Raw genomic sequence first — 25,844 nt, forward strand, 5'->3', positions numbered from 1 at the left:
TCTTGCTTTGTAGCCCAAGATGGCTTCAATTCTTGGCTATGTCCCCACCTTGCCTTTTAGTGTTGGTATTACAGGCATAGGCCACTGTGCCTAGTGTTAATTCTTTCGTTTTTCCTTCTTTTCTCTCTCTCTTTCTTCCTTTCTTTTTCCTCTCTCCATCCCTCCCTCCCTCCCTCCCTCCTCCCTTCCTTCCTCTCTCCCTTTTCTTGTTTTCTGGTTGTTTGTCTTTTAGAGACAGAGTTTCTCTGTGTATCCCTGGCTGTCCCAGAACTCACTGACCAAGGTAGTCTCAAACTCAGAGATCCTCCTGACTCTGCTTCCCGCATGCTGGGATCAAAGGTGTACACCATCACTGCCCTGCTAAGTTCTTTTCTTCTTAAAGGTAATAAGACCACTTATTTCCTTCCCTTCTCACTCTTAAATTTGGCCACCAATTAAACATTTGTTTAACTGGGATAGAAGACTTTATTTAGTATAACAAATGCTCTCATTTTCTGCCAAGTCAGATAAAAATGGAGCAGCGGTGGGGAAGAAAAGGGTAAATGAATATGAGAAAAGTGACGTGATTTGGGCTACAAGAGAAAAAGTGAAGAAAAAGGAGATTAGGAGAAAAGGGGAAGAAACCATTTTGACATGGTCATGTGTGCCTCTAATCCTGGCAGCAAGAAGGCTGGGGCAGGAAGACTAACGTTTTGAGGCCAGTCTGGCCTAAATAGTGAAAGTTTGTCTCAAGAAGCTAACAAGAGGGCCTGCCTGGTGACTGTTTCATATGCCTGTAATCTCAGCACTTGGAAAACAAAATGTGTGTGCGTGTGTGTGTGTGTGTGTGTGTGTGTGTGTTGGGGGCTGTTAACTTGGGATTCATGAGACCCCATCTCAAAAGGAAAAAAATAATTTAAAAAAACAGAGAAAGAGTCAGAAGGGATCAAAGGAAAAGGGAAAACTGAAGGAAAGGAGAGACAACAAACTATAGAGAGTCATAAAAGGCGACAAACCGTGGGATGGAGGAACAGTGCCAGAAAGGGTGTGGTGGGGACACCAAGGGTGGGAAGAAGGGAGCTGGGAAAACAGAAAGGTAGACTAAATTATGGACTGGGTTTCCAATTTTGGTGTGTTGAAATATTTAACAGGATTCTTCCCATCTGAACCTTTAGGTGAGAAACTTCCACTCTCCTGACCTGAGAATTGCTGGTGTAGCCCACGATGGCCTCAAATTCACTGCTATGCCCCCGTCACAGGCTGCTCATTGCTGGTATTATAGACATATGTGAAGAATTTTGCAAGCTAGCACCACCTGAGTTAAACTGAAGTCTGTTCCAGCTCTTGGCACACACCAAGTGACACTCACATGCAGGTAGACATACTGCAGTTTCTTGGATATGTCTTGGGAGTGGCAAAAGTTTCACTAGTTTTTAATCACATGGGCAGGAAAGTTGAAACCCCTTAAGAGGTGGCATTTCATACAATGGTCAGTGATGCCGGCACCACTACCTGGATATGTGTTGATGGATTCCATATTTCCAGGGTCACAACAAATGGTGCCACAAGAACAGGGAAACAGTTTCTCAATACCAACCCAACTAGCTAATGAATCTGGTCTTCAGCAAGGACACTCTTTTTTCTCCGATTAAGTTATTTCCTGTCACTGTTATTTGTTGTCGCTGGGCATGCCCTTAAGAGTATCAGCCAAACCTACACCAATGCAGGTCCACAGCTGTACTTGCTTGGAAGGCTGAGGCCACAGGCAGATCTCCTGAGCTTCACAGAGAATTCCAGGCCATTCTGAGCCACATAAGGCAACACTACCTTACTCATTCTTAAATACAGTTATGCAGGTAAGGTTATAATAATAAAATCTCATAAAATAAAAATTGTACCAGCAAATACCAACTCCTCAAAGAATTAGAGCCTTTCAGGGGTTGCTGCATCAAGCCACTCCTATGGCCAGAAAGAAGGCTGGCAGAGAGGGACTAATGGCACAGACAAGGTCCTGAAGAAGAAAGTGTGAGCCTAAAGGCCCTTGTCTCTATATATTATATATAAATAGAAAGTCTTTCTGGGTGGTGGTGGTGCACTCCTTTAATCCCAGTACTCTGGAGGCAGAGACAGGTGGATCTCTGTGAGTTTAAGACCAACCTGGTCTACATAGCAAGTTTCAGGACAGGCTCTAATTCTACAAAAAGAAACCTCGTCTCAAAAAAATAAAATGAAAGATGGAAAGTCTTTTGAATCAGATTGTCAAGGCTTACTAACTGGTGAGTGAGAACTGGAATGGCCAGAGACAAACAGGCCAAATGGGTTTGATTTTTCTCCCTTCTACAGCTAGCAGACATCCTTGTACTTTATGGACAGACATGATCACAGGTCAACAACATGAACATGAACCTCTAAGCTGTTTCACACGTGGGTTAACCCCAGCTGTCAAATCAAAACAGAAAGTCATAAATGCTAAGGGAAAGAAATCTGATTTTTATTTTAGCAGACAGCAGTGAAAACTATGAGGAAGCAAATTAGAAACAACAGAATCATCGACCAAATACTCTCGCAGTGATTGCTTTGTTTCCGACAGGGTCTATCATGTAGCCTAGGTTAGCCCCCTGCTCATGATCCTCTTGTCTCTGTCTCATGAATGCTGGGATGGCAGATATGCACGACCACTCCCTACTCCGTTTAGTTCTTAATAATGTTCAAAGAGTGTCTTACCAGGGAAATGCATTTTGAATACATGTGTCTTCCATAGAGTTCCTTGCAGACCAGGCTGGCCACAGCTTACTCTGTAGCCAAAGATGACTCTGAACTTCTTTTGATCTTTTTTTTTTAAGTGCTGGGATTATAGGCATGCACTACACTATCAGGTTTATAAAGTGCTGGAACTGAATCCAGCTTCAGGGCATACTACATAGACACTCCATCACCTGAGCTATAGCCCGGTTACCGTATTTACTCTTTATTCTTTCTGCCAGAGTAACTGGTATTCTTAAGTGGTCTCCCATACATGTACTAACCAGGCCTGAGCCTGCTTAGCTTTCAATATCAGACAAGATCTGGTGCGTTCAGGGTGGTATGGCCATAGAGCCCATGCTCACTCCTCATGTTTGATAATAGATGCTCTGCAGAGATAGATACATGTTGAATTTATCACTACTCTGAGTAGTGCTAGAATGAAGAACTGCCTGGAAAAGCTGCTGTCTGAGGCCTGTTACCTTCTCAGATATGGTCCCCAGCTTGCGGACTGCCGTTCGTTTGGTGAGGAACCAGTGGCCAACTTAGGGGTCTGGTTCTCTAGGACAAAATCTTGCCTGTGTTCTGATGCCCATCTCAACCCTGACTGCAGTGCTGCAATGAACGTGGAATGTAGCAGGATGAAGGGGTTGCTCTCGCACACAATGTGAGATGGTGCAGCATCCCACCTGGGACTGGCTGTGCGGTCTGCTCACCTGGGACTAGCTGTGCGGTCTGTCCACCTGGACTGGCTGTGCGGTCTGCCCACCTGGACTGGCTGTGTGGTCTGCCCACCTGGGACTAGCTGTGCGGTCCGTCCACCTGGACTGGCTGTGCGGTCTGCCCACCTGGACTGGCTGTGCGGTCTGCCCACCTGGACTGGCTGTGTGGTCTGCCCACCTGGACTAGCTGTGCGGTCTGCCAACCTGGGACTAGCTGTGTGGTCTGCCCACCTGGACTGGCTGTGTGGTCTGCCCACCTGGGACTAGCTGTGCGGTCCGTCCACCTGGACTGGCTGTGCGGTCTGCCCACCTGGACTGGCTGTGCGGTCTGCCCACCTGGACTGGCTGTGTGGTCTGCCCACCTGGACTAGCTGTGCGGTCTGCCAACCTGGGACTAGCTGTGTGGTCTGCCCACCTGGACTGGCTGTGTGGTCTGCCCACCTGGACTAGCTGTGCGGTCTGCCAACCTGGGACTAGCTGTGCGGTCTGCTCACCTGGGACTAGCTGTGCGGTCTGCTCACCTGGAATTAGTCGTGTGGTTTGCCCACCTAAGACTAGCTGTGCAGTTTGCTCACCTGGGACTAGCTGTGCAGTCTGCTCATCTGTACTGGCTGTACGGTTTGCTCACCTGGACTAGCTGTGTGGTTTGCTCACCTGGGATTAGCCGTGTGGTTTGACCACCTGGGATTAGCCGTGTGGTTTTCCCACCTGGACTGGCTGTGCAGTTTTCTCACATCACTTCTTAAACTTCCCAGTTTCCTTGTGATGAAATGGGGACATGGAACTAATTTTTAGAGTGATCAGGAGACTTGAACTACTCAAGTCCCTGATGCATAAAAGGAATTTAGATGGCGGAGTTAGTATTTGCTGATTTTAGTTTAGGAGAAGACAGTTTTTGGCCTACATATTCAAAGGAGGTGTTAATTTTTTTTTAAGTCAAACGGTGGCACTTATACTAATTCCCTATCCAGGGAGTGTCTGCGTTACTACACTGAAAGCAGAATCTGTAAGATACTTTGGGAACTCTGTTTCTGAGTTTAATGACCAGTGAAGTTTGCCATCATTTTTGAAAATGGATAATGGGGCTTTCTCCCTACCCACCTTCACTCAGGTTTCAGGGGAGAAGTCATTTGTTACGTAGCTAATTTGCTGTGAAGAAACCTGTGTAAATGATAAAAATAAACCTTCAAATAATTTATTTATTTCATGATAGGAAGGGCTCCTGGGAAATACAGGTGTGTGGATGGAGTGTTTTTTTTTCTAGATCGCCAATCAGCTTGTCCTGCCAGCTGCTTCCCAAATAATCACAGAGACTTAATATTAATTATAAATGTTTGGCCGATAGCTGAGACTTGCTTTTAGCTAGCTCTTATAAGTTAAATTAACCCATTTCTATTCCTCTATGTGCTGCCCCGAGGCTCGTGGCTTTTACCTCCTCCTTGGCCTGCTTCCTTTGACTGGCAACTCCTCTGACTTCGCTCTCCTTCTTCCTAGTCCTAAACATCCTGTTTAGCCATCAGCCAATCAGCTTTTTATTAACAATAAGTGAACACATATTTACAGTGTACAAAGATTGTTCCACAGCACAGGAGAAAAGGCTTTGTTCTTCCATGAACCGAGGCAGAAGCAGAGAGAGTTGACTCACACCTCGCTTCCCAGAGCTGCCTAATTTGGAAGATGTCAGGTAAACTAGTCATTAGTGCCATGAACGAGCATAATTCTAAAGACGGCAGCTTCAGCAGCTTGCAAATAGAACAGGCTTGAGGTCTAAAGGGCTGACCCAGGACAGGAAACAATTCTCTAGTCTTATTTCCAGTACTCAGATTGCTTTTCTCTGGAGCCTTAGTTGTGCAACTTCATTTTCTTTTTGGTTAAAGCAAGGCTAGTCAAATCAATTGTCCTGCAGGGAGGTGTGTTTGCGTCTCAGAGCTTATGAATTCATGGCTAAGAATATACATAGACACACAAAGTGTTGCATCTGTCTATGGGAGGAACTTTGTGTAAAAATATTATTTTGCATAAGTCTTAAACTTTTGAAAGAAATGAATTTATTCAGAATTAAGGATCTTTATCAGAAATATTTATAAATCATATAGGCTTAACTATTAGCCCCCATATTTTCAGATTTGGTTACAAGGAAAACAAATGAGCATTCAGTTCAAGTCTGATATAGGTTACAAATTCCCTGGGTCAGTTTGGCAGCGAATCACCTGGACTCTGGTGCCTTCCTCCACCCGTCTCTAAAAGAGGGAGCTCAGAGAGGTTTAGGGATTCATGCTTCCAAAGTACGTTGAAGTCACCTTGCACTGCTACTGTGTGAGGATCACAATTTAGAAAAGATGCTTTAATGTTTCCTATGTTCATGGGTGCCAGAATGCGTCTTTGGAAGAGACAATCAAACCAGCACGTTTCTAGGTTAACGTATAATTGGGAATAAAGCAACAACACACTCACCACACTGACAGTTTCAAACCCACAGCAGGACACACTTCCTTGGCTCCCTTTGGAGCACCACAGAGGAGACATGTTTTCTCCTATCTTTACAAAGTCAGAAGGAGTTACCACCCTGACAGTTGTAAAAGACATGACAAACAAGGAAAGCCACTCTTACCTATTATTAGCAAGGTGGAGCATACAGCTGCTTGAAGCAATTTATAGGCCATGATCCTGTTTTAGAAAGAAAAAGATGTATTTGTTTTAGTCTACCCCAGATAAAACTTTAGGGTACACTAGATATTTTTTCCAGGTGTATAAAGCATTTACAGTGTTGTACCTGAATGCCTGAAAGATGTTAGGGAGAGGCCCTTGCTTGACGTAGCATTTTTATACGCCTTTTTACCTTTGGACTCCTTGAACTGACTTTACAGGCTCTACTTACACATATGGTTTATTTATTTACTGATTTAACAATCCCAGGGCACTTACATAATATATCAAAAAAAAAAGATAGGAAACCAAGTTCACTTATCCACACTTGGAGGAATTTTTGTTGTTGTTTGTTTTGTTTTATTTTTTGTTTTTATTTTTCGAGACAGGGTTTCTCTGTAGCTTTGGAGCCTGTCCTGGAACTAGCTCTTGTAGACCAGGCTTGCCTCAAACTCACAAAGATTCGCTTGCCTCTGTCTCCTGAGTTCTAGGATTAAAGGTGTGCACCACCACTGCCCAGCAGAAATATTTTAAAAGGGACAATTATTTCAGAAAACAGGTTGGCAATGTCTTAAAAGTCACAGCACATAATAATCATTTAACCCCAACAATTTCACTACTGGACATGTATCTCAGAGATGCAGCGCTGATGTCCACAACACTTTATTGGGACGAAGCAGAGCCATGAAACAAACCAGATGCTATTCAATACTGAATGTCAGGTTGGAGTACATATGTATCATGGTTTTCTACTGCCAGTAAAAAGTATCATTTGTAGATAGAGCAGCTGAGTGAATGGGAATGGGAGGCAATTCAGTGGCAGTAAAATGGTTACATCTTTTATGGTTCATTTGTTTAATCTTCATGAAAACGGAAAAGTTATGGATATTCAAAACAGAATAGTGGTTTTGAGAGATCAGGAATAAAGAGGAAGAAGGAGGCTAACGTGGATCACATATGGGAAGTGTGTTGGTAGATCGCCTCTGTATCTGGCCTGTGGTGAGGATATGAACATAAAATTGTGATCAAATTAAAGGGACCTGACTGCTCATCAGACACAAATGAGCCTATGCAGAACCAGAGAGACCTGTGAGACAACAGATTAAATCCCTCTGCATGTCAGATTGTACTCTACTTTTGCGAGATGCTTCTATGGGGAAAAGCTTGGGGAAGGACACATGGGGCCTCTCTGGGTTATTTTTTACAAGTGTGTGCAAATCTATACATCTCAAAAGAAAGCTTCATTAAGGACAAGGCATCTGGCTGCACTGTAGTATCTGTTTCCAACAAAAGAATGTAGTAGTAAAACCAGCACCCCACTTTCTCGTCTCCAATAACTGTTTTTCTCCTGGTGTGATGAACAGCTAGCTGAGTGAATTCATCATCTGAAACAACTTGTTCTGAATGGTAAATCACACATCTGTTACCCAGTATCACCAAGAGTTGCGATCTGGAGCACGTATAAAGATGTGATAGCAGTGAACACGACTCACTGATGACCGTCTGGTTTGGGCAGGGCATCTGAATACCTGGATCCCTGGCTGCAATTGTGTCTTCATTAACTTGGGGATGCAAGACTTGAAAGAACTAGATTTGAAGAGAGTAATGGTGAACTTGGAAGCCCATCCCAGGTGTCCATCTACACCACACCTCCCAGGTGTCCATCTACACCACACCTCCCAGGTGTCCATCTACACCACACCTCCCAGGTGTCCATCTATACCCCCACCTCCCAGCTGTCCATCTATACCCCCACCTCCCAGGTCTCCATCTCACTCCCACCTCCCAGGTGTCCATCTACACCCCACCTCCCAGGTGTCCATCTACACTCCCACCTCCCAGGTGTCCATCTACAACCCCACCTCCCAGGTGTCCATCTACACACACCTCCCAGGTGTCCATCTATACCCCCACCTCCCAGGTGTCCATCTATACCCCCACTTCCCAGGTGTCCATCTACACCCACCTCCCAGGTGTCCATCTACACCCACCTCCCAGGTGTCCATCTACACCCCACTTCCCAGGTGTCCATCTACACCCACCTCCCAGGTGTCCATCTATACCCTCACCTCCCAGGTGTCCATCTACACCCACCTCCCAGGTGTCCATCTATACCCTCACCTCCCAGGTGTCCATCTATACCCTCACCTCCCAGGTGTCCATCTACATCCACCTTCCAGGTGTCCATCTACACCCCACCTCCCAGGTGTCCATCTATACCCTCACCTCCCAGGTGTCCATCTACACCACACATCCCAGGTGTCCATCTACACTCCCACCTCCCAGGTGTCCATCTACACCACACCTCCCAGGTGTCCATCTACACACCACCTCCCAGGTGTCCATCTACACCACACCTCCCAGGTGTCCATCTACACCCACCTCCCAGGTGTCCATCTACACACACCTCCCAGGTGTCCATCTACACCACACATCCCAGGTGTCCATCTACACTCCCAACTCCCAGGTGTCCATCTACACCACACCTCCCAGGTGTCCATCTACACTACTACCTCCCAGGTGTCCATCTACACACCACCTCCCAGGTGTCCATCTATACCACACCTCCCAGGTGTCCATCTACACCCCCACCTCCCAGGTGTCCATCTAAACCCCACCTCCCACGTGTCCATCTACACCACACCTCCCAGGTGTCCATCTACACCCACCTCCCAGGTGTCCATCTACACTCCCACCTCCCAGGTGTCCATCTACACACCACCTCCCAGGTGTCCATCTACACCACACCTCCCAGGTGTCCATCTACACCCCCACCTCCCAGGTGTCCATCTACACCCCACCTCCCAGGTGTCCATCTACACCACACCTCCCAGGTGTCCATCTACACACCACCTCCCAGGTGTCCATCTACACCACACCTCCCAGGTGTCCATCTACATCCACCTCCCAGGTGTCCATCTATACCCTCACCTCCCAGGTGTCCATCTACACTCCCACCTTCCAGGTGTCCATCTACACTCCCACCTCCCAGGTGTCCATCTATACCCTCACCTCCCAGGTGTCCATCTACATCCACCTCCCAGGTGTCCATCTACACACCACCTCCCAGGTGTCCATCTACACCACACCTCCCAGGTGTCCATCTACATCCACCTCCCAGGTGTCCATCTATACCCTCACCTCCCAGGTGTCCATCTACACCACACATCCCAGGTGTCCATCTACACTCCTACCTCCCAGGTGTCCATCTACACCACACCTCCCAGGTGTCCATCTACACCCACCTCCCAGGTGTCCATCTACACCACACCTCCCAGGTGTCCATCTACACCCACCTCCCAGGTGTCCATCTACACACACCTCCCAGGTGTCCATCTACACCACACATCCCAGGTGTCCATCTACACTCCCACCTCCCAGGTGTCCATCTACACCACACCTCCCAGGTGTCCATCTACACACCACCTCCCAGGTGTCCATCTACACCACACCTCCCAGGTGTCCATCTACGCCCACCTCCCAGGTGTCCATCTACACTCCCACCTCCAGGTGTCCATCTACACCCACCTCCCAGGTGTCCATCTATACCCTCACCTCCCAGGTGTCCATCTACACCCCACCTCCCAGGTGTCCATCTACATCCACCTCCCAGGTGTCCATCTACACTCATACCTCCCAGGTGTCCATCTACACCCCCACCTCCCAGGTGTCCATCTACACTCATACCTCCCAGGTGTCCATCTACACCCACACCTCCCAGGTGTCCATCTACACCACACCTCCCAGGTGTCCATCTACACCCACCTCCCAGGTGTCCATCTACACTCCCACCTCCCAGGTGTCCATCTACACTCCCACCTCCCAGGTGTCCATCTACACCACACCTCCCAGGTGTCCATCTACACACCACCTCCCAGGTGTCCATCTACACCACACCTCCCAGGTGTCCATCTACACCCACCTCCCAGGTGTCCATCTACACACACCTCCCAGGTGTCCATCTACACCACACATCCCAGGTGTCCATCTACACTCCCACCTCCCAGGTGTCCATCTACACCACACCTCCCAGGTGTCCATCTACACACCACCTCCCAGGTGTCCATCTACACCACACCTCCCAGGTGTCCATCTACACCACACCTCCCAGGTGTCCATCTACACCACACCTCCCAGGTGTCCATCTACACCCCACCTCCCAGGTGTCCATCTACACCACACCTCCCAGGTGTCCATCTACACCCCACCTCCCAGGTGTCCATCTACACCACACCTCCCAGGTGTCCATCTACACACCACCTCCCAGGTGTCCATCTACACCACACCTCCCAGGTGTCCATCTACATCCACCTCCCAGGTGTCCATCTATACCCTCACCTCCCAGGTGTCCATCTACACCACACCTCCCAGGTGTCCATCTACACCCACCTCCCAGGTGTCCATCTATACCCTCACCTCCCAGGTGTCCATCTACACCACACATCCCAGGTGTCCATCTACACCCCCACCTCCCAGGTTTTCATCTACACCCACACCTCCCAGGTGTCCATCTACACACCACCTCCCAGGTGTCCATCTACACACCACCTCCCAGGTGTCCATCTACACCACACATCCCAGGTGTCCATCTACACCCCCACCTCCCAGGTGTCCATCTATACCCTCACCTCCCAGGTGTCCATCTACACCCACCTCCCAGGTGTCCATCTACACCACACCTCCCAGGTGTCCATCTATACCCTCACCTCCCAGGTGTCCATCTACACCACACCTCCCAGGTGTCCATCTACACCCACCTCCCAGGTGTCCATCTACACTCCCACCTCCCAGGTGTCCATCTACACCCCCACCTCCCACGTGTCCATCTACACCCACCTTCCAGGTGTCCATCTACATCCACCTCCCAGGTGTCCATCTACATCCACCTTCCAGGTGTCCATCTACACCCCACCTCCCAGGTGTCCATCTACACCCCACTTCCCAGGTGTCCGTCTACACCACACATCCCAGGTGTCCATCTACACTCCAGTTACAAGGTACAGTCTCCACCTCCAAACTCTATTGACCTCCTTTACTTTGATGCTGAGGAGAGGTAAGGTTTTTAGTTGTGTGCTGTATTCTGGAATCTTAGGAAAATACTTGACATTAAAGTTATAGGATGAAAAGAGAAATTATATCTTACTCTCCTACCACTTTCATAATTTTTCGGTTTATGAACTTAAAAGAAGACACTTATGTTGAAGAGGGATGGGGTGGGGTTGCTCTGCCTCTTTTATTATTCTTATAGAAAAAGTTGTTTTTCTTCTCTATCGGGTGGAATGTAGGAAGTATATCATCCTTCTACTGAAGGGTAAATTCAGGCCCATGCATGTTCCCTAGCATATCCGAGAAGTGTTCAGAGATTCAGGATGGACTTTCACAGAGCAGTCCCAGTGATGCTCAAACACACAGGCAGGAGCAGGGAAATATGTCAAACCAGGTGATTGCAGTCCCAGTTACAAACATGGCCTGGGCACAAACTCAGTTTCATAGAAGTAGCATAGATAGAATACAGATTCCTTTATGGGTCAGAAAATAGTGTCCTTCTTGTAAGTGAAGCCTTCCTTGAGAAGCAAGTGTGACAGGGCTCCTCTTTCTAATATCTGCCTCCCTGCAGTCCTCAGGCCAGGCTTCCCTGCATTGTGATATTCCCAAATAAATGTCAAGCCTTCTGAAGGACTTTGCTGCGTCTCACGCTTCCCGGGGTGTCTCAGTGCTAGGCAACAGTCCTCTCTAAGCATTAACGAAGTTAATGGAATCAATTGATTCAAATTTAATTAAACTCCTTAGATCCAGTCCTAATTTTCCAGGACAGGTCTGTCAGTTTGCAGCCTTCTCCAGCTGGCTGCATAAGACAGGCATCATGTAGTAAGCACTTCTGGTTTATTGTTGAGGCTTGGGTTTTCAAATGCTTTTCTCCAGAGCTTTTCTTCTCTTGTGAACTATCATTGAAAGAAGCTAGAATCCATGAAAATTGGCAAGCTTAATTCTAGAGAAACTGAAATGCTCTTTGAAATAAAATTGAAACATCTATCTTTGGGAAAAAATAAGAAAATAGCATGGATTAATGAAGCCCACCTCTGGGCTGTTTATGACTGAAGTTTCCCCCTTGGAATTATCTACTTTTATAAGATAGGAGAGCCCATCAGTTCCAAGAGTCTCTTGCATAACAATGACATGTAAATGTAAGAGGAGAAGAGGGTGAAATCACATCCAATATATCAAAATGATTTTATTTTATTTTTTGTAAAAAGAGGAATAACAAAGGAGAGAAAAGTTTCCTCTCTCATGGAAGAAGATAAATTGGTGGATGTCTTGAGTCATGCCACCAACGCCATCAGACTCACAGACTGCAGAGCCACCAACGCCATCAGACTCACAGACTGCAGAGCCACCAACGCCATCAGACTCACAGACTGCAGAGCCACCAACGCCATCAGACTCACAGACTGCAGAGCCACCAACGCCATCAGACTCACAGACTGCAGAGCCACCAATGCCAGCAGACTCACAGACTGCAGAGCCACCAACTCCATCAGACTCCACAGACTGCAGAGCCACTAATGCCAGCAGACTCCACAAACTGTAGTGGTATATTATTTGTATTTTGATAAATAAGTCTTGCCTGAAGACTAGAGGCAAAGCTAAAGCCACTAGAGGTCAGGCATTGGTGACACACACCTTTAACCCCAGAATTTGGGAGACAGAGTCAGATGGATCTCAGAGTTCAAGACCACCCTGGGCTACACAAGATCAATGCAGAAACAAATCCAGGTGGTGGTGGCCTATTCCTTTAATCCCAGTACTAGGGAGTCATACACCCTTAATCCCAGCACTAGCAGGAATATAAAATGAGAGGAGAGAGAGGCTTAGTCTGTTGTAAGGAGGCCACTTGTTCATTTCCCAGCTGCCCAGACTCCCAAAATAATCACATAGAAACTATATTATTTACAATGCTTCTTGGCCAATAGCTTAAATGTATTTCTGGCTAACTCTTTTTTTTGGGGGGGGGGTAAACTACATTTTATTGGGTATTAAGAATTACTATGTAGATGTCAATTTAATTAGTTGCAAAGTATGTGATTTGGGACAGATTGTAAATACAGCAGTAGAACACTGAAGGTAATTCCTCACATGGATATAAATAAATATGAACACCAGTGATCTGTTCCTATGCACGTTCACTCAAAAAGTACACAACCAAGCTCTCCTTTTAACTCGCTGTTGATAATTCTTTACCTGGAATATTTTTCAATGACAGCTCTATTTCATTCTATTTCTGGCTAACTCTTATATCCTAAATTAACCCATCTCCATTAATCTGTGTATCGCCACCAGGCTGTGGCTTACCAGCAAAATTTCAGCATGTCTGTCTCTGGCAGTGGCTCCATAGCTTCTCCCTGACTCTGCCTTCCTTCTCCCAGCATTTAGTGTAGTTTTCCCTGCCTACCTATATTCTGCCCTGTGCAGGCCTAAGACAGTTTCTTTATTAATCACTGGTATTCACAGCATACAGAGGGGATTCCCACATCATTAGTCTGTTTAGTTTGCAGTTGTCCAGTTTTAGTAGAGGTAAGACTTCTCTAGTGGATTGGCTACTTTGCTTTTTGGTTTTCGAGTTGAATCCCAATTTCTGTCTCTGGGTTTTTACTATTCATGCTACAACAGACTGCAGAGCCACAAATGCTATCAGACTCCACAGGCTGCAGAGGTTACTATGGCATCAGACTCCACAGACTACAGAACCTTGAAGAAGACAGCGGTCCTTTACAAAGTTCTAGTATTGAGTAAAGGGCATGGCCCAGCCTGATGTGATTCAACTGTTTCAGCATCAGTGAAAGGTGAGATACAGCCTGTGTTCAAGAAGATGGGAACCTTATTGAACGTCGCACTGAACTTTGAACTGTAGTTGATCTCTGGAAAAGCAGCTGCTGTTGAGGCTCATTTCTGTGAAGTTAGTTGAGGCTCTTGGAGGGGAAAGGTGCCTAATCTAGGGTCCAGGAAGAAGCACCTGGCTATGTGTGGGTTCCTTCTGAGGTCCTTTCCCATCACTCCTGGAATTACTGGCTGACATTTAGGCAGAAAATGACACAGCAACAAATGAATAGCATTTCTGTAAAGCCTGGTTACATGCAGAGCAGCTCTTGGATGAGGTGCACTCTCAGATTCAGGTTCCCCTGCTTAATATGGAAATTAATATTGCATTACCATATAGAATATGCTTTTGTCTCTGAAAGTGCATTTTTTCCATCTTCTTTACAATCTGAATTGTGATGAATGGGTGGGGTGACACTGTTTCTCTCTAGTCCTTTTCCTCCATTAAAGTACACTGTATCCTCACCTCAAACCATCCATCTGGATTTCATTGCTGCTTTCACAATAGTGGGGCACACCCAACCATATGCTAAAAGTGGGAATGGGGTTAACTGGAGGAAATTAGCTATAATCTTGGAGAGATGTATTCTGACCTTGCATTCGTTTTTGCTATGCTTGACACAGAGTTAAATATTTGTTGCAGACAGGGAGGCCTAAGGTTAATAGCACTTAGAAATGACTTTACCAACTTGCATAGTGAGCCTCCCTTAGGAGGTGTAAGTCACGCACTGTCTTTGAGATACTGTGTTGACTCTAACTGATCTGAGGAGAAGGGAGGAGTCATCCTTAAGACTCTGTGTCCGGGATCTTTTTCTTCTTTATCCCACATTTACCTACTAAGTTGTTTTTTAAATTTATTTTTTAATTCAATTTTTGCTTTTTCAAGACAGGGTTCCTCTCTGTGTAGCCCCAATTGTCCTAGAACTTGCTGTGTAGACCAGGCTGACCTCAGACTCACAGAGATCCACCTGCCTCTGCCTCACCAGTGCTGGGGTTAAAGGCGTGCATCACCACATCCAGTTTTCTATGCCAACTTGTATGCAGCAAACTGAGTATAGAAGTACAGAAGGTGGGGATCAAATCGTCTGATCATGCAGTTGGAATTAATTCATTCAACAATTATTTAATGTGTTTTCCCTATGTTTTATGTAATTTTCAAAACCTACCTGTCCTAGAAGTATTTCACATGTATTTGTTTCAAATGCTAGAGTTACACAAGGCCATGAAAACCAGCCCCAGGGCAGAAGAAGACGCTTTTATAGACATCTGAGGGAACCGTGCTTAATTTCGTGTTTCCATGAAGGCAAAATGAATCTGTTGGAAGGCTGGGAGAGGATTGCAGGGAAGGAAAGCCCATGATAAACATATTGGATCAGAGGGATCAAGTGTGCCGTACATAATAGCAGGGCATGCCCTGCAGTATTCATAATAGTATTTGTGATCTGTCTGCTGGTGGAATTAAAAAAAATCTTATGCATATATACACACACCTACACACACACACACACACTTAAAACAACAACAAAATTCTTGCTAGCTGAGCATGGTTGTCCACATGTAAAATTCCAACTCTTGGGAGGTTGAGACAGGAGAATGGTGAATTTGAGGGTAGGCAAAACAACTCAACAAATATGAGGACATCCTGTATTAAAGACATGGTATTTTAACATTTTTAGTTAATTAACATTATTGTTGTCATTATTATTAATTATTATTATCTGTGAAAAAAATTTGTATGTGGAGGTGTGGGCTTTTATGCACTCCTGGAGGTCAGAGCACAAATTCAGGAGTTGGTTCTCTCCTCTCACGGGTTCTGGTTTGTGTTGCAAGTTCTTTAACCCACTGAACAGTTTCCTAACTCATGACACTACCTTAAAACAATACAAACAACATAAAGAGTGGGGGAAAGAGTTCCCTATTGCTGATGCTTAATAACTTGGTGACTTTCTGTCAATTGCCACTATAAACAAATTAGAGCAATTTAAAGATGTGTCATTAATACACATGTACACAGTTTTGTAGTTGAAGGCAAAGAGGCAAGCTGCTCTGAGATATGGCGTTGAAATTCTACAGCTTCTCAATTAAGTTTTGAGGTGATGCTTGGTAAGGCGTTTTCCTCATTACACACTGAATAATTGATAGTTGACAGTTGTGACATTTATTGAGCAGCAGCAATGTGCTATGTAGTTCACACAGAGCACAGAACTATCGAGAGTTGCTGTCTGTTTGGCTCACTATCAAATCACAGCCTGTCATTTGCTGAGTCATTCAAGCTTCACTAAGCCAAAAGCACGGAAAACATCGCTGGAGATTCAGGGTAGAAGTGAATAGGACCAGATTTTCTCTGCAGGATCCCCTTGGGAATTAGTATTAGTTCTGTGGGGAGGCAATTTCCTCCCATGGCTCTGGTAATCTCACACGATAAACTTGATAATGGTGGATAGATTTGAAGCAAGGGCTCTGCTGTCATTTTATGATGACCGGCTGTCCCTTTATGATGGCCCTTCTCCCCCAGCAACCTGTTGTTGAGCCGTCAACAGCAACAGCGTGACGACTTAGGCTAAAATAACTAAGTGCACGAGTTCTGGCTTCATACATGTAGGGACAATGTTTGGATTCTCCAGGGAAAGACAGAGCTTTAAATGATTGAAAGTGTTGCTTGAATTTCCCCATGGAATAGATGGGACACATAAGGTACAACCGAGGGATATGGAATAGCCGCATCAAAGTCAGATGCTCAAGCTGAGAGAAGGGTTGGAGGAAGCAAACTGAGAATTCCCAACTGGTGGGAAGATAGAGGAAGTTAAAAGGAAGCCTGGCTTAGTGAGCCATTCCTATAGTTCTTGCACTCTTGAGGTAGAAGCCAGCCCAGGGTATGCAGAAACACACTATTTCAAAAGCGGAGAGGGGAGCATAAAAAAGGGCAGAAATCACTTTCTATTGATTCTTACTTATGACTCTTGGGCAGTTATTAATGTTCCATGGCTGCCCTAGTGAAATGCCAAGGATTGTGTGGTTGAAAAATCAGAAATGTGTTCCTCACAGTGCCAGACAACCCAGTCGAGGACCATTGTGTCAGTAAGCTTTGTCTCCTCTGAGGTCGTGTTGGCCCCTCTCCTGCTGTCTCTTCATGCGGTGGTTTTCTCTGTGCACAGATGTATGTACCCCTGATGTCTGTCTGTGTTCTAACGACCTCTTCCTAAAGGGAATGGGTCTGTTTGGATCAGAGCCCATTCTAACAATCCCATTATCAAATAATTACCTCATTAGAAGCTCTCTCATCAAATACAGCTACATTCTGAGTATTGGAGTTATGCTTTAGGGTTCAACCTATGACATTTTTTTCTGTTCTTTTTGAGATAGGTCTCACTATGGAACTCCGGCTAACCCGGATCTATGGAGATCAGGCTATCCTCAAACTTTCATGGGCCTCCTGCCTTGGCCTCCTGAGTGCCGAGATAATAGCTGTATGCCTCAATGCCCTACTTGATGTATGAATTTTGAAGGGACACTTTGAGACCTGGCAAAGCATTATATGTGTGGGATCAAGGAAACCCTAGGTGAATTTCGGTAACGGTGTCTCCCGACAGTAACAATGCCCCTTTGTAGTTAACCATCCCAGCTGTGCTCAGGTTCCTCACATTGTGTAGAAGCAAAGGGGCACCAGGCGCTTTCCAAATTGACACACATGCAGACGAACAAGGTCTGTGTCCTCAAAGACACCCAACCGCTTTGTAATATCATTTGTACCATGCTTAGGATCACTTCTGACCTTTTCCAAAATGATCATAGAAGTACCCTAAAAGGGAGATCAGTCCCCCACGGTTTGGGAGGGGCCTGGAGAGGTCACCTTACCTCCCTAGAATATGCCACCTAGCTCATAAATACTCAGAAAAAAGTCTTAGAGTTTCACATCCAAAACTCTTCTGGGTCAGCCGGCCCCGGGCTTTGTAGTATTCAGTGTTTTACTTTGCTAAACCCTGTTTTAGTCGTTTGTCTTGGCTGAATTCCTTCCTTCAGCAGATAAGAACCAAGGTTAAAACTTCCTTCTGGTCTCAATTCTGGTCTGTAACCTTCAAATGCGGGTTGTTTAGCTCCTCTCCGCTGTCACTGCCACGTAATAACTGAGAGTGTTCAGGAGGGGACTGCACAGCGGCCACGCTGCAGCGGGCTATGGCACAGTGGGTTTTCGTGGTTAGGTGGCTGTTCCTTCGTGGCTGGAACAGAGTGGTGAGAGAGACAACAAGCACTGTTCCACCATCTTCCCCTTTAACTTTTCTAACTCAGTTTCTTTCTTTAATCTAAGCAAGGTGGTTAAATTATCTCGGTCTCTGTCCACTGTCAACAGGTTTCAAAGTCAATGTATGATTTTAGTTATCTGTGTTGGCCAACCAGTCAGGATGTTCTTTTTGGTGAAACGAAGATAAGACAAAGCAGGCACAAATGGGCCCTGGTGAGCTGGGGATGTCGCCTGGGGTGCTTTACCCTTAGAAGTTTGCTCAGGAGCCACAACTGTGTGTGTGTGTGTGTGTGTGTGTGAGTGAGTGAGTGAGTGAGTGAGTGTGTGAGTGAGTGTGTGTGTGTGGTCCCTAAAGCCAGATTATTTGATTCAATTCCTGGCTATAGAATAAGGATTAAATGTATCATTATATTCATTTTTTTGTTATCAGTTTTAACACATTTCTCAATCCAGTCAGAAACTTACCATTTGGAGTCAGAAAAATCAAATTTAGTCTATATTACATGGCTCTTGAAATTATAATAATCCCCAAACAGAGAATACCTGCAAGGGACATTTAGAACTGTAACTTTTAATGGATTACTGATGGCTCCAGGCCCTTTTAGTGCCACAGTATCCTTTATGTCAGAGGGGCGCCTTCTGCTACCATCAGAGAGCCTGCCAGAAAACACCAATTGTTTGATTATTGCAGATGAGAATTATGATAGTATAAATAAAAAGTTTTCAGTGGAGACGAGTGTGGAATATTAGTTTTCTATAGGAGAATGAGAAAAAGAAATGGGAATCCAGAAATAGGCAACATTACAATTACATAAAGCCACTGTGTGGTCTAATTAGATACAGGTACACAGGCAAGAATATGGTAAAGTTGCGTTTGTTCCATGTACCAAGAAAAGGTGGAAGACAGAAGATAGGATAGTTATAAGATCAACCACGTGCTATTTGATCATGAACACCCCCCCTTTTGTTTCTATATAGTCTAGATTTGTACCCTAGGCTAGCTTCAAACTCATAACAATCCTCTATTGGTCTCTTAAGTACTGAAATTACAGGCAGTTATCATGTCCAGTTTATTGAAGAAAGTTTTGAACTAAATGGATAAACTGTAATAAAAAGTACAGGCCAGCTTAATGAGTCCAGAGCAGTGAACTAATTGGTATATCTGGGTATACTAGTTTCTGGGTCAGGAGGACGACTACCTGTAGGAGTTGAAAATAATTAGTATTCATAAGGAGAGTTTTATTAGTATGGATTAGGTATCAGCAAAAACGAATGGGGCCTTCGGAGACAGCTCAGTAGACAAGTATTTGTTGTGCAAATATGAGGACGTTTGGGTCCCCAGAACCCACACAGAAAGCTTAGCATCTAGGGGAGGTCATCTGTAATCTAAGCCTGCAGTAGACAGAAATAGGGGACCCCTGAAGTGAGCTGGCTAACTAGAGAGGCCTGAATTCAGATCAGTCAGCGATCCAGACTCAACAAATAAAGAGCAATCAAGAAAGACACTGGATGTCACCTTCAGTCCTCTGCCTGTAAGCATTACATGCACACCCACAGACATGCAAGCATTAACAAGAAAGGAAATGTTATCTTAAGTATGGCGACACCCACACCCATTGTTGTGGAGATGGCGGGTCCATAGACAATAGGGTGGAGAGCTTTGAGAGGGAGTGATGGTCTGAACAGAAGCAAGAAGTCAGCTTATTTATTTCGTGCTAACTGGTAGAGCACAGAGGCACTTCTGGGAATAGGAAAGACAAGCAGGGCCTTAGAGATAGGCATCCCCTCAAAAAGAGAGCTGAGGCTAGGCTTTGTAGAGAATGACGCAAATGAGAAAACAACCAGGATAAGTAGACTCACTTCTTATCCTTGGCCTCCCCACTTTGCAGCGGGACTGATGATCTGGAGTCTGGAAAGCTGGCTCGGTGGCTGAGAGGGAACCAGAGTTCTTTCTCCAGCACTCACACTAGATGATGTTTGCCTGTAGCCCCAGTGCTAGGGGTAATACAACATCTTCTGGCTTCTGTGTGTACCCACTAGCACATGTGTGCACACACACACATAAATAAAAATAAATCTTTTTAAAAGAACTGTATGGTTTGGGAAAAAGAATTTGGAGGGTCAAGTAATGTTATGGATTCTCAGTCCTTATACATGCTCTCTGCCTCATGTCCTGTTAGTTTTTTAAAAAATATATCTTTTTAATATAAATTTTAAGTGCATTGGTGTTTTGCTATGGGTGTTAAGTGCCCTGGAACTGGACTTACAGACAGTTGTTAGCTGCTGTGTGGGTAATGTGAATCAAACCCAGGTCCTCTTGAAGAGCAGTCAGTGCTCTTAGCTGCTGAGCCATCTCTCCAGCTCTTATGTCCTGTTAGTTTTGTTCTCCATCATCCCCCTTTTTGCTTTTGTTTTTGAACTCAGTATTTTCCAATAGTTTTTTATGTTTTTCAGTGGGAGAGTTAGAAATATTCCATTGTTGACCATAATATTGAGATATGATCTCAGAGGAAGCCTTCTGGGCAGGCCTTCAGACCCCATATATGTCCAGACAGGCCCTCTGAGCAAGAAGTGCAGAATCGGGTACATGCTCCAATTTGGAACCTTAAAATCAAGTGCAGCAATGTTCAGTACCCTGGTCGACTCTCTTCTGCCACATACTACCGTTTCTCTCAGCTGTGAAATGAGAGATTTTAAGGCTTGTTGAAGAAATTTTCGCCTCATATCAAAAGATGTTGGAGCATAAGGCTGATGGAATAGGACCTCTGATATCATGGAACAGGCTCCTTTTATTTCTGCATGTTGTATGTTTCTTTTCATTGCTTTGTTACCATGTGAAAATTATGGTGGATCAAAGATAATTATAGCTCAACAATATAATAAAGCCAACAAGAACTATTCTCAAAGTGTTGTCAGCCTAGGCACCATATAAACACTCTGCAGCATTTTTATGGCAAAATCCTTTATTTTTTTCAAGTAGTAGAGGTCTAGTACTTTGATATTGGAGAGATATGAAAACAGTAAAAAAATACCATTCAGATAGCAAGCAAATCAATGTTATGAAAGTAGTTTCTTTGAATGTCTTACAGCAGGCAGCTTCTGGATATTGTTGCGGCATATGACAGGCAGATAGTGCAATTATGGGTAAGTGAGGTCCCCAGACTGAAAATGATCCCTTGGAGAGCATCTGAGACAATTTGATTCATTTCAGAGCTCTGCAATTTGAGTTAGAAAAGGCATCTCAAGAGATGGTACTTTTTATCACAGTAGGGAAAAAAAAATGTGCTTAGTTCTCCTTTGCAATGGCCAGTGACTCATCATGTGTTGTTGGAAAGTGCTAAGCTCAAAGGCCAAGGTACCAGTCTCCCGTACATGTGTGAGACTTTTCTCCACCTTTGAACGTTTAAAAAGATGTTCATTACAGAGGGCTCCAAAGCTCAGAACTCTTGTTTGATAATTTTGCATGCTAATAGTGGTGTGGTCAAAGACTGCTTGTTTGTTCCTGGCCACCCAGACTAGAATAATCACAAAGAAACCGTATTATTACAACATTGCTTGGTCTATTAGCTCACAGTTGTTATTGGCTAGCTCTTATATCTTAAATTAACTTATTTCTATTAATCTGTGTAGCACCACATGGTTGTGGCCTACCAGTTAAGTTCTGTCCAGTGTTCAATGTTTGTCTCCTACAGTGGCTACATGGCTTCTCACTGATTCCGCCTACTTTCTCCTCTATCTCTGCTTAGAATTCCCATCTTACTCTATTCTGCCCTGTGATAGGACCAAAGCAGCTTCTTTATTAACCATAATAAAACATATTCAAAGCATACAGAATGGAATCTCACATCATTGTGGCCCAAAGTTGGCTGCTTGCACTGGTTTTTAAAACAGTTTGCTAAAATTGCTGTGACTTTGAATAAAACTTGCACACACCCCCTTGCATTATTTCCAAGGGAAACAACTCCAGGAAATGGAATTATAGAAACCCCTGTATTGTCTTTGCAGATCCAGGCTTGTGCCTGAATCTTAGAGACTCATGAAGTTGGTATACTGCTTCAATTCAGAGCTAGACACTGTAGTTGAATAAAGGTTCTACACAGAATTCTTTTCTTTTCTTTTTATTGGCATAGTAGACTTTTATTATTATTCATATTAATTTTTATTAGCATATTATTTTATTGATTCTTAGGGAATTTCACATCATGTGCCCCAATCCCACTCATTTCTCAGTCCTTCCATGCCTGACCTCTCTCCTTATAGCCTCCTCCCCAGAAGAAAATAAAAGAAAAATAATAAAAAAAGAAAAAGACACTTAGCTTCTCCATTTCCCCACCTCCCCATCACATATTCAATTGTCTAGTGGCCTTGGAAACTGTGGTGTGTCATACAGTCTCCCTTTTGACAAACAGATTTACCTGCAAATGTTCAATGTAATGAATTATGGTTCTGGTTCAAGACCTTTGACTTTGGGTACACCATCTATACTTGACCCTAATTGAAACTTCTCTCTGATATCCTGCTGTTGCCCTGAGTCATGGAGATCCCGTGGCTATGGTGCTATAGAGACAGTTCCTTCACAAGCTCTAGCAGGCCATAGATGGGGTACATGCTGGGTTGGGTCAACTCAAAATCCTAGATGTGGGCCTGGGTAGTAACTGAGTTGGTCAGTCTGGGCCTCCAACAGGACTGACCCCCTCAGACCAGGATCAAGGCCAGTTCTCCTGTGCCTGATGGCTTGCTGTTTTGAATGGTTGGTTAAGGGTGAGTCCAGCTCTTCCAAGATCAGGGCCAGTTCTTCCATTGTGGGGTTCATCAAGGGCAAGGGCAATATTTGCAGCAACATAAAGGATCTCAGGGACAGCTGTCCCATACCCACGATACTGGGCCCAGTTCTCCCTGGAAAGAACCAGCTCTCTAGTGTCCAGGCCACCAAGGAAAGCTCTCCTATGACCCCCAGTGGTAACATGGGCCAAGGAAATCATCACAGACCTTAGCTATGGCAGGACTACAGACCCAGACATGGCCCTCAGCAACAGCACAGGCTGGAACAACACATGACCCCAGGTGGCTGTGTAGGCCAACCACATCAGCCTGTTCCTTACCACCAGCCATCCCATTTTCAGTTTTGCTTCTCTTTACAGCACACTAGCAGATATGCTTCCTTTCCCATCTTTCCACTGCATACATGTTCATTGTAGTGGGACCCACCCTGCCCAGGTTGTTTGGCAGGTTAGTGGCTGCCTTCTGTCCCCTTTTTTCTTTTAATATGTGTGGGGGGTGGGGGATTGTAGATGGAAGTTTCTGTTCTGCCCAGTCCCATAGCTGTTCAATCCCCAAAAACCACACAGAGGCTTATATTAGTTATAAACTGTTCAGTTTATTAGCTCAGGATTATTATTAGCTAGCTCTTACAACATAAATTAAACCATAATTCTAGTCAATGTTTAGCCACATGGCTTGGTACCTTTTCTCAGTAAGGCATTCTCATCTTGTTTCCTCTGCATCTGGCTTGTTACTGAGTCTCTGCCTTTCTTCTTCCCAGAATTCTCTGGGTCCCCCACTTATACTTCTTGCCTGGCTACTGGCCAAACAGTGTTTCATTAAACTAGTACTAGTGACAAATTTTTATAATATACAAGAACATTATCCCACATCAGGGGGTGGAACTCATTGTCCCACATATGCTAAACAAATATTCTACCACTGAGCTATATTTCCAATTCTGAAAATATTCTTGATACTTATCTTGGAAAATTTTGAAATATTAAATTATATCTACAAAATTTGTACTTCTGTGTCTACCTACCTTCCCCTATCCTCTTGTATCTTTTATCAGCTTATACATATATATGTATATATTTTTAATTAACAAAATAATGACTTTCCTTCCCTACTATTATTAACTCACTTCTTCAATTTCCTCTGGTTTTCTAGCTTTTGATTTCAGAAGGTCTTGGGCTCTATGGCTTCACTAACATTTTCCAAAAAAACCAGAATTATATTTCATTGAAAAGACTGACAACCTGTAATCTATTTCCATTAAAGTCAGAAGAGGAGTACATTTATTTTAACTGCATTGGCAATTTCACTCTATTTGGATGTACTGCTTAATGACAAATTTTATCATGTCCCAAAATGAACCTCATTCTTTCCTAATCTCTGAACCTGATAATTGTGTGTGTGTGTGTGTGTGTGTGTGACTTGCCCAATGCTGCTAGCAACAAGGCCATATCCATAGACGAGAAAAGCTAAAACAAGGAATGACGTTAGTTCCTGTTTCCTTTTCTGCTTCTATCATACCTGAGAAGAGCAAAATTGGTCCGTGCACACGTGTTTCCCCTGCCTTGTCCTATTTAAAAATCTTAGCTGGGCATCTGGACCTGCCAGGACCTGATAGCTGCTCCACTCCCCAAGCCCCTCAACCGTCATACCACTCTGGCTGTCTTACTGCACACATCGCACTTTGGATATAAACTTCTTACTGAATGGCCAGAAATTTCACCTCAAATGACTCCTCTGCCTAAAATGCTCATCCCTATTCTTTTTAACTCATAAGTGCATCCCCCCCCCCCCCCCAGTTTTTAGAGACGGTTTGTCTGTGTAGCCCTGCCTATTCTGGAGTTTGCTCTATAGATCAGGCTGGCCTCAAACTCGCAGAAATTTGCCTGTCTCTGCCTCCTGAGTTGAGATTAAAGGTGTGTGCCACCGCTACCTATTTTTTCTTTTAAAGCATAAGCTTACTATTATTTTTTAAGTGTAAACTTATATTTCATGGTGCTGTTCTAATTTAAAAATTTCACGACTTCTTTGATCTTTGCTAGGCTCATGTGTTAGAGACTTGACTTCTTCCCCAGAGGGCCCATAACATCTTTGGTCCCTAACTAATGCTTAAAATCCTTGTTAGACAGATAGGGAAGTGAGAAGGGATGCTTATATGCTGTATCAGTTATTCTTGTCCTGCTGTGATAAAACAGCATGACCAAAAGCAAAGCAGGAAGCCAAGGGACCACATCTTCAACTACACACAAGGAGCACACACTGGAAGTGGGGCAATCCTCAGGAGCTCCCCCAGTAACGCACTTGCTCCAGAAATGTTGTATCTCCTAACAGTTCCATAGTCTTCCCAAACAGTTTCCCCAAATGGGGATCAAGTACACAAATACCTGTGAGACCACCGGGGGACAGTTTTCATCTAAACCACCACAGATGCCTTTAAAGCTAAGCTCAAGATGTGAACGGAAGATGGGGCAGAGGAGGTGTCACTAATTCTGTTGCCATGGGAGCTGAGGTCAGAAATCAAATATTTCTTTCCTTTTACTCTGCCCCTCCCACCCCCAGTTCCTGGATACTGAACACGGGAGGTGAGCTTTGGAAGGCAGCGGCCAACCTCTGCATCTGGCAAGCCGGAGGCCATGCTCATAGGTATCTGGAGACAGCTGTTATGATGTCTTCCACTCTGTGGCTTTGTAGTCATGAGATGGAATTCACTCGTCCAGTGGCGACCCTTTGCTTAGACCCCGCTATCCTTCCTTGCATTTTATGAACAGTTATTTCCCTGAATATACTTTTCGTACTGTGAGTAAGTGGGATGGTTTCTAACGCCTACAGAGATACAGCTTGTCTCTATTGTATGCCTTTGA

The 25,844-nt window shown here is 44.7% G+C and overlaps 1 protein-coding gene across 1 annotated transcript in view; it reads left to right on the top strand.

Annotated features, from left to right (window-relative positions):
* The first annotated feature begins 3,161 nt into the window (after positions 1–3,161).
* The window catches only part of Morc1 (MORC family CW-type zinc finger 1), a 192,738-nt gene continuing 170,055 nt past the window's right edge, over positions 3,162–25,844 (top strand). The window contains exon 1 of the mRNA XM_075992002.1: positions 3,162–3,388. Coding sequence (XP_075848117.1) covers positions 3,162–3,388 — 227 coding nt within the window. The remainder of the gene's footprint in view (positions 3,389–25,844) is intronic.

Source organism: Microtus pennsylvanicus, chromosome 1 (assembly GCF_037038515.1).
Source record: "Microtus pennsylvanicus isolate mMicPen1 chromosome 1, mMicPen1.hap1, whole genome shotgun sequence".
Taxonomy (NCBI): Eukaryota; Metazoa; Chordata; class Mammalia; order Rodentia; family Cricetidae; genus Microtus; species Microtus pennsylvanicus.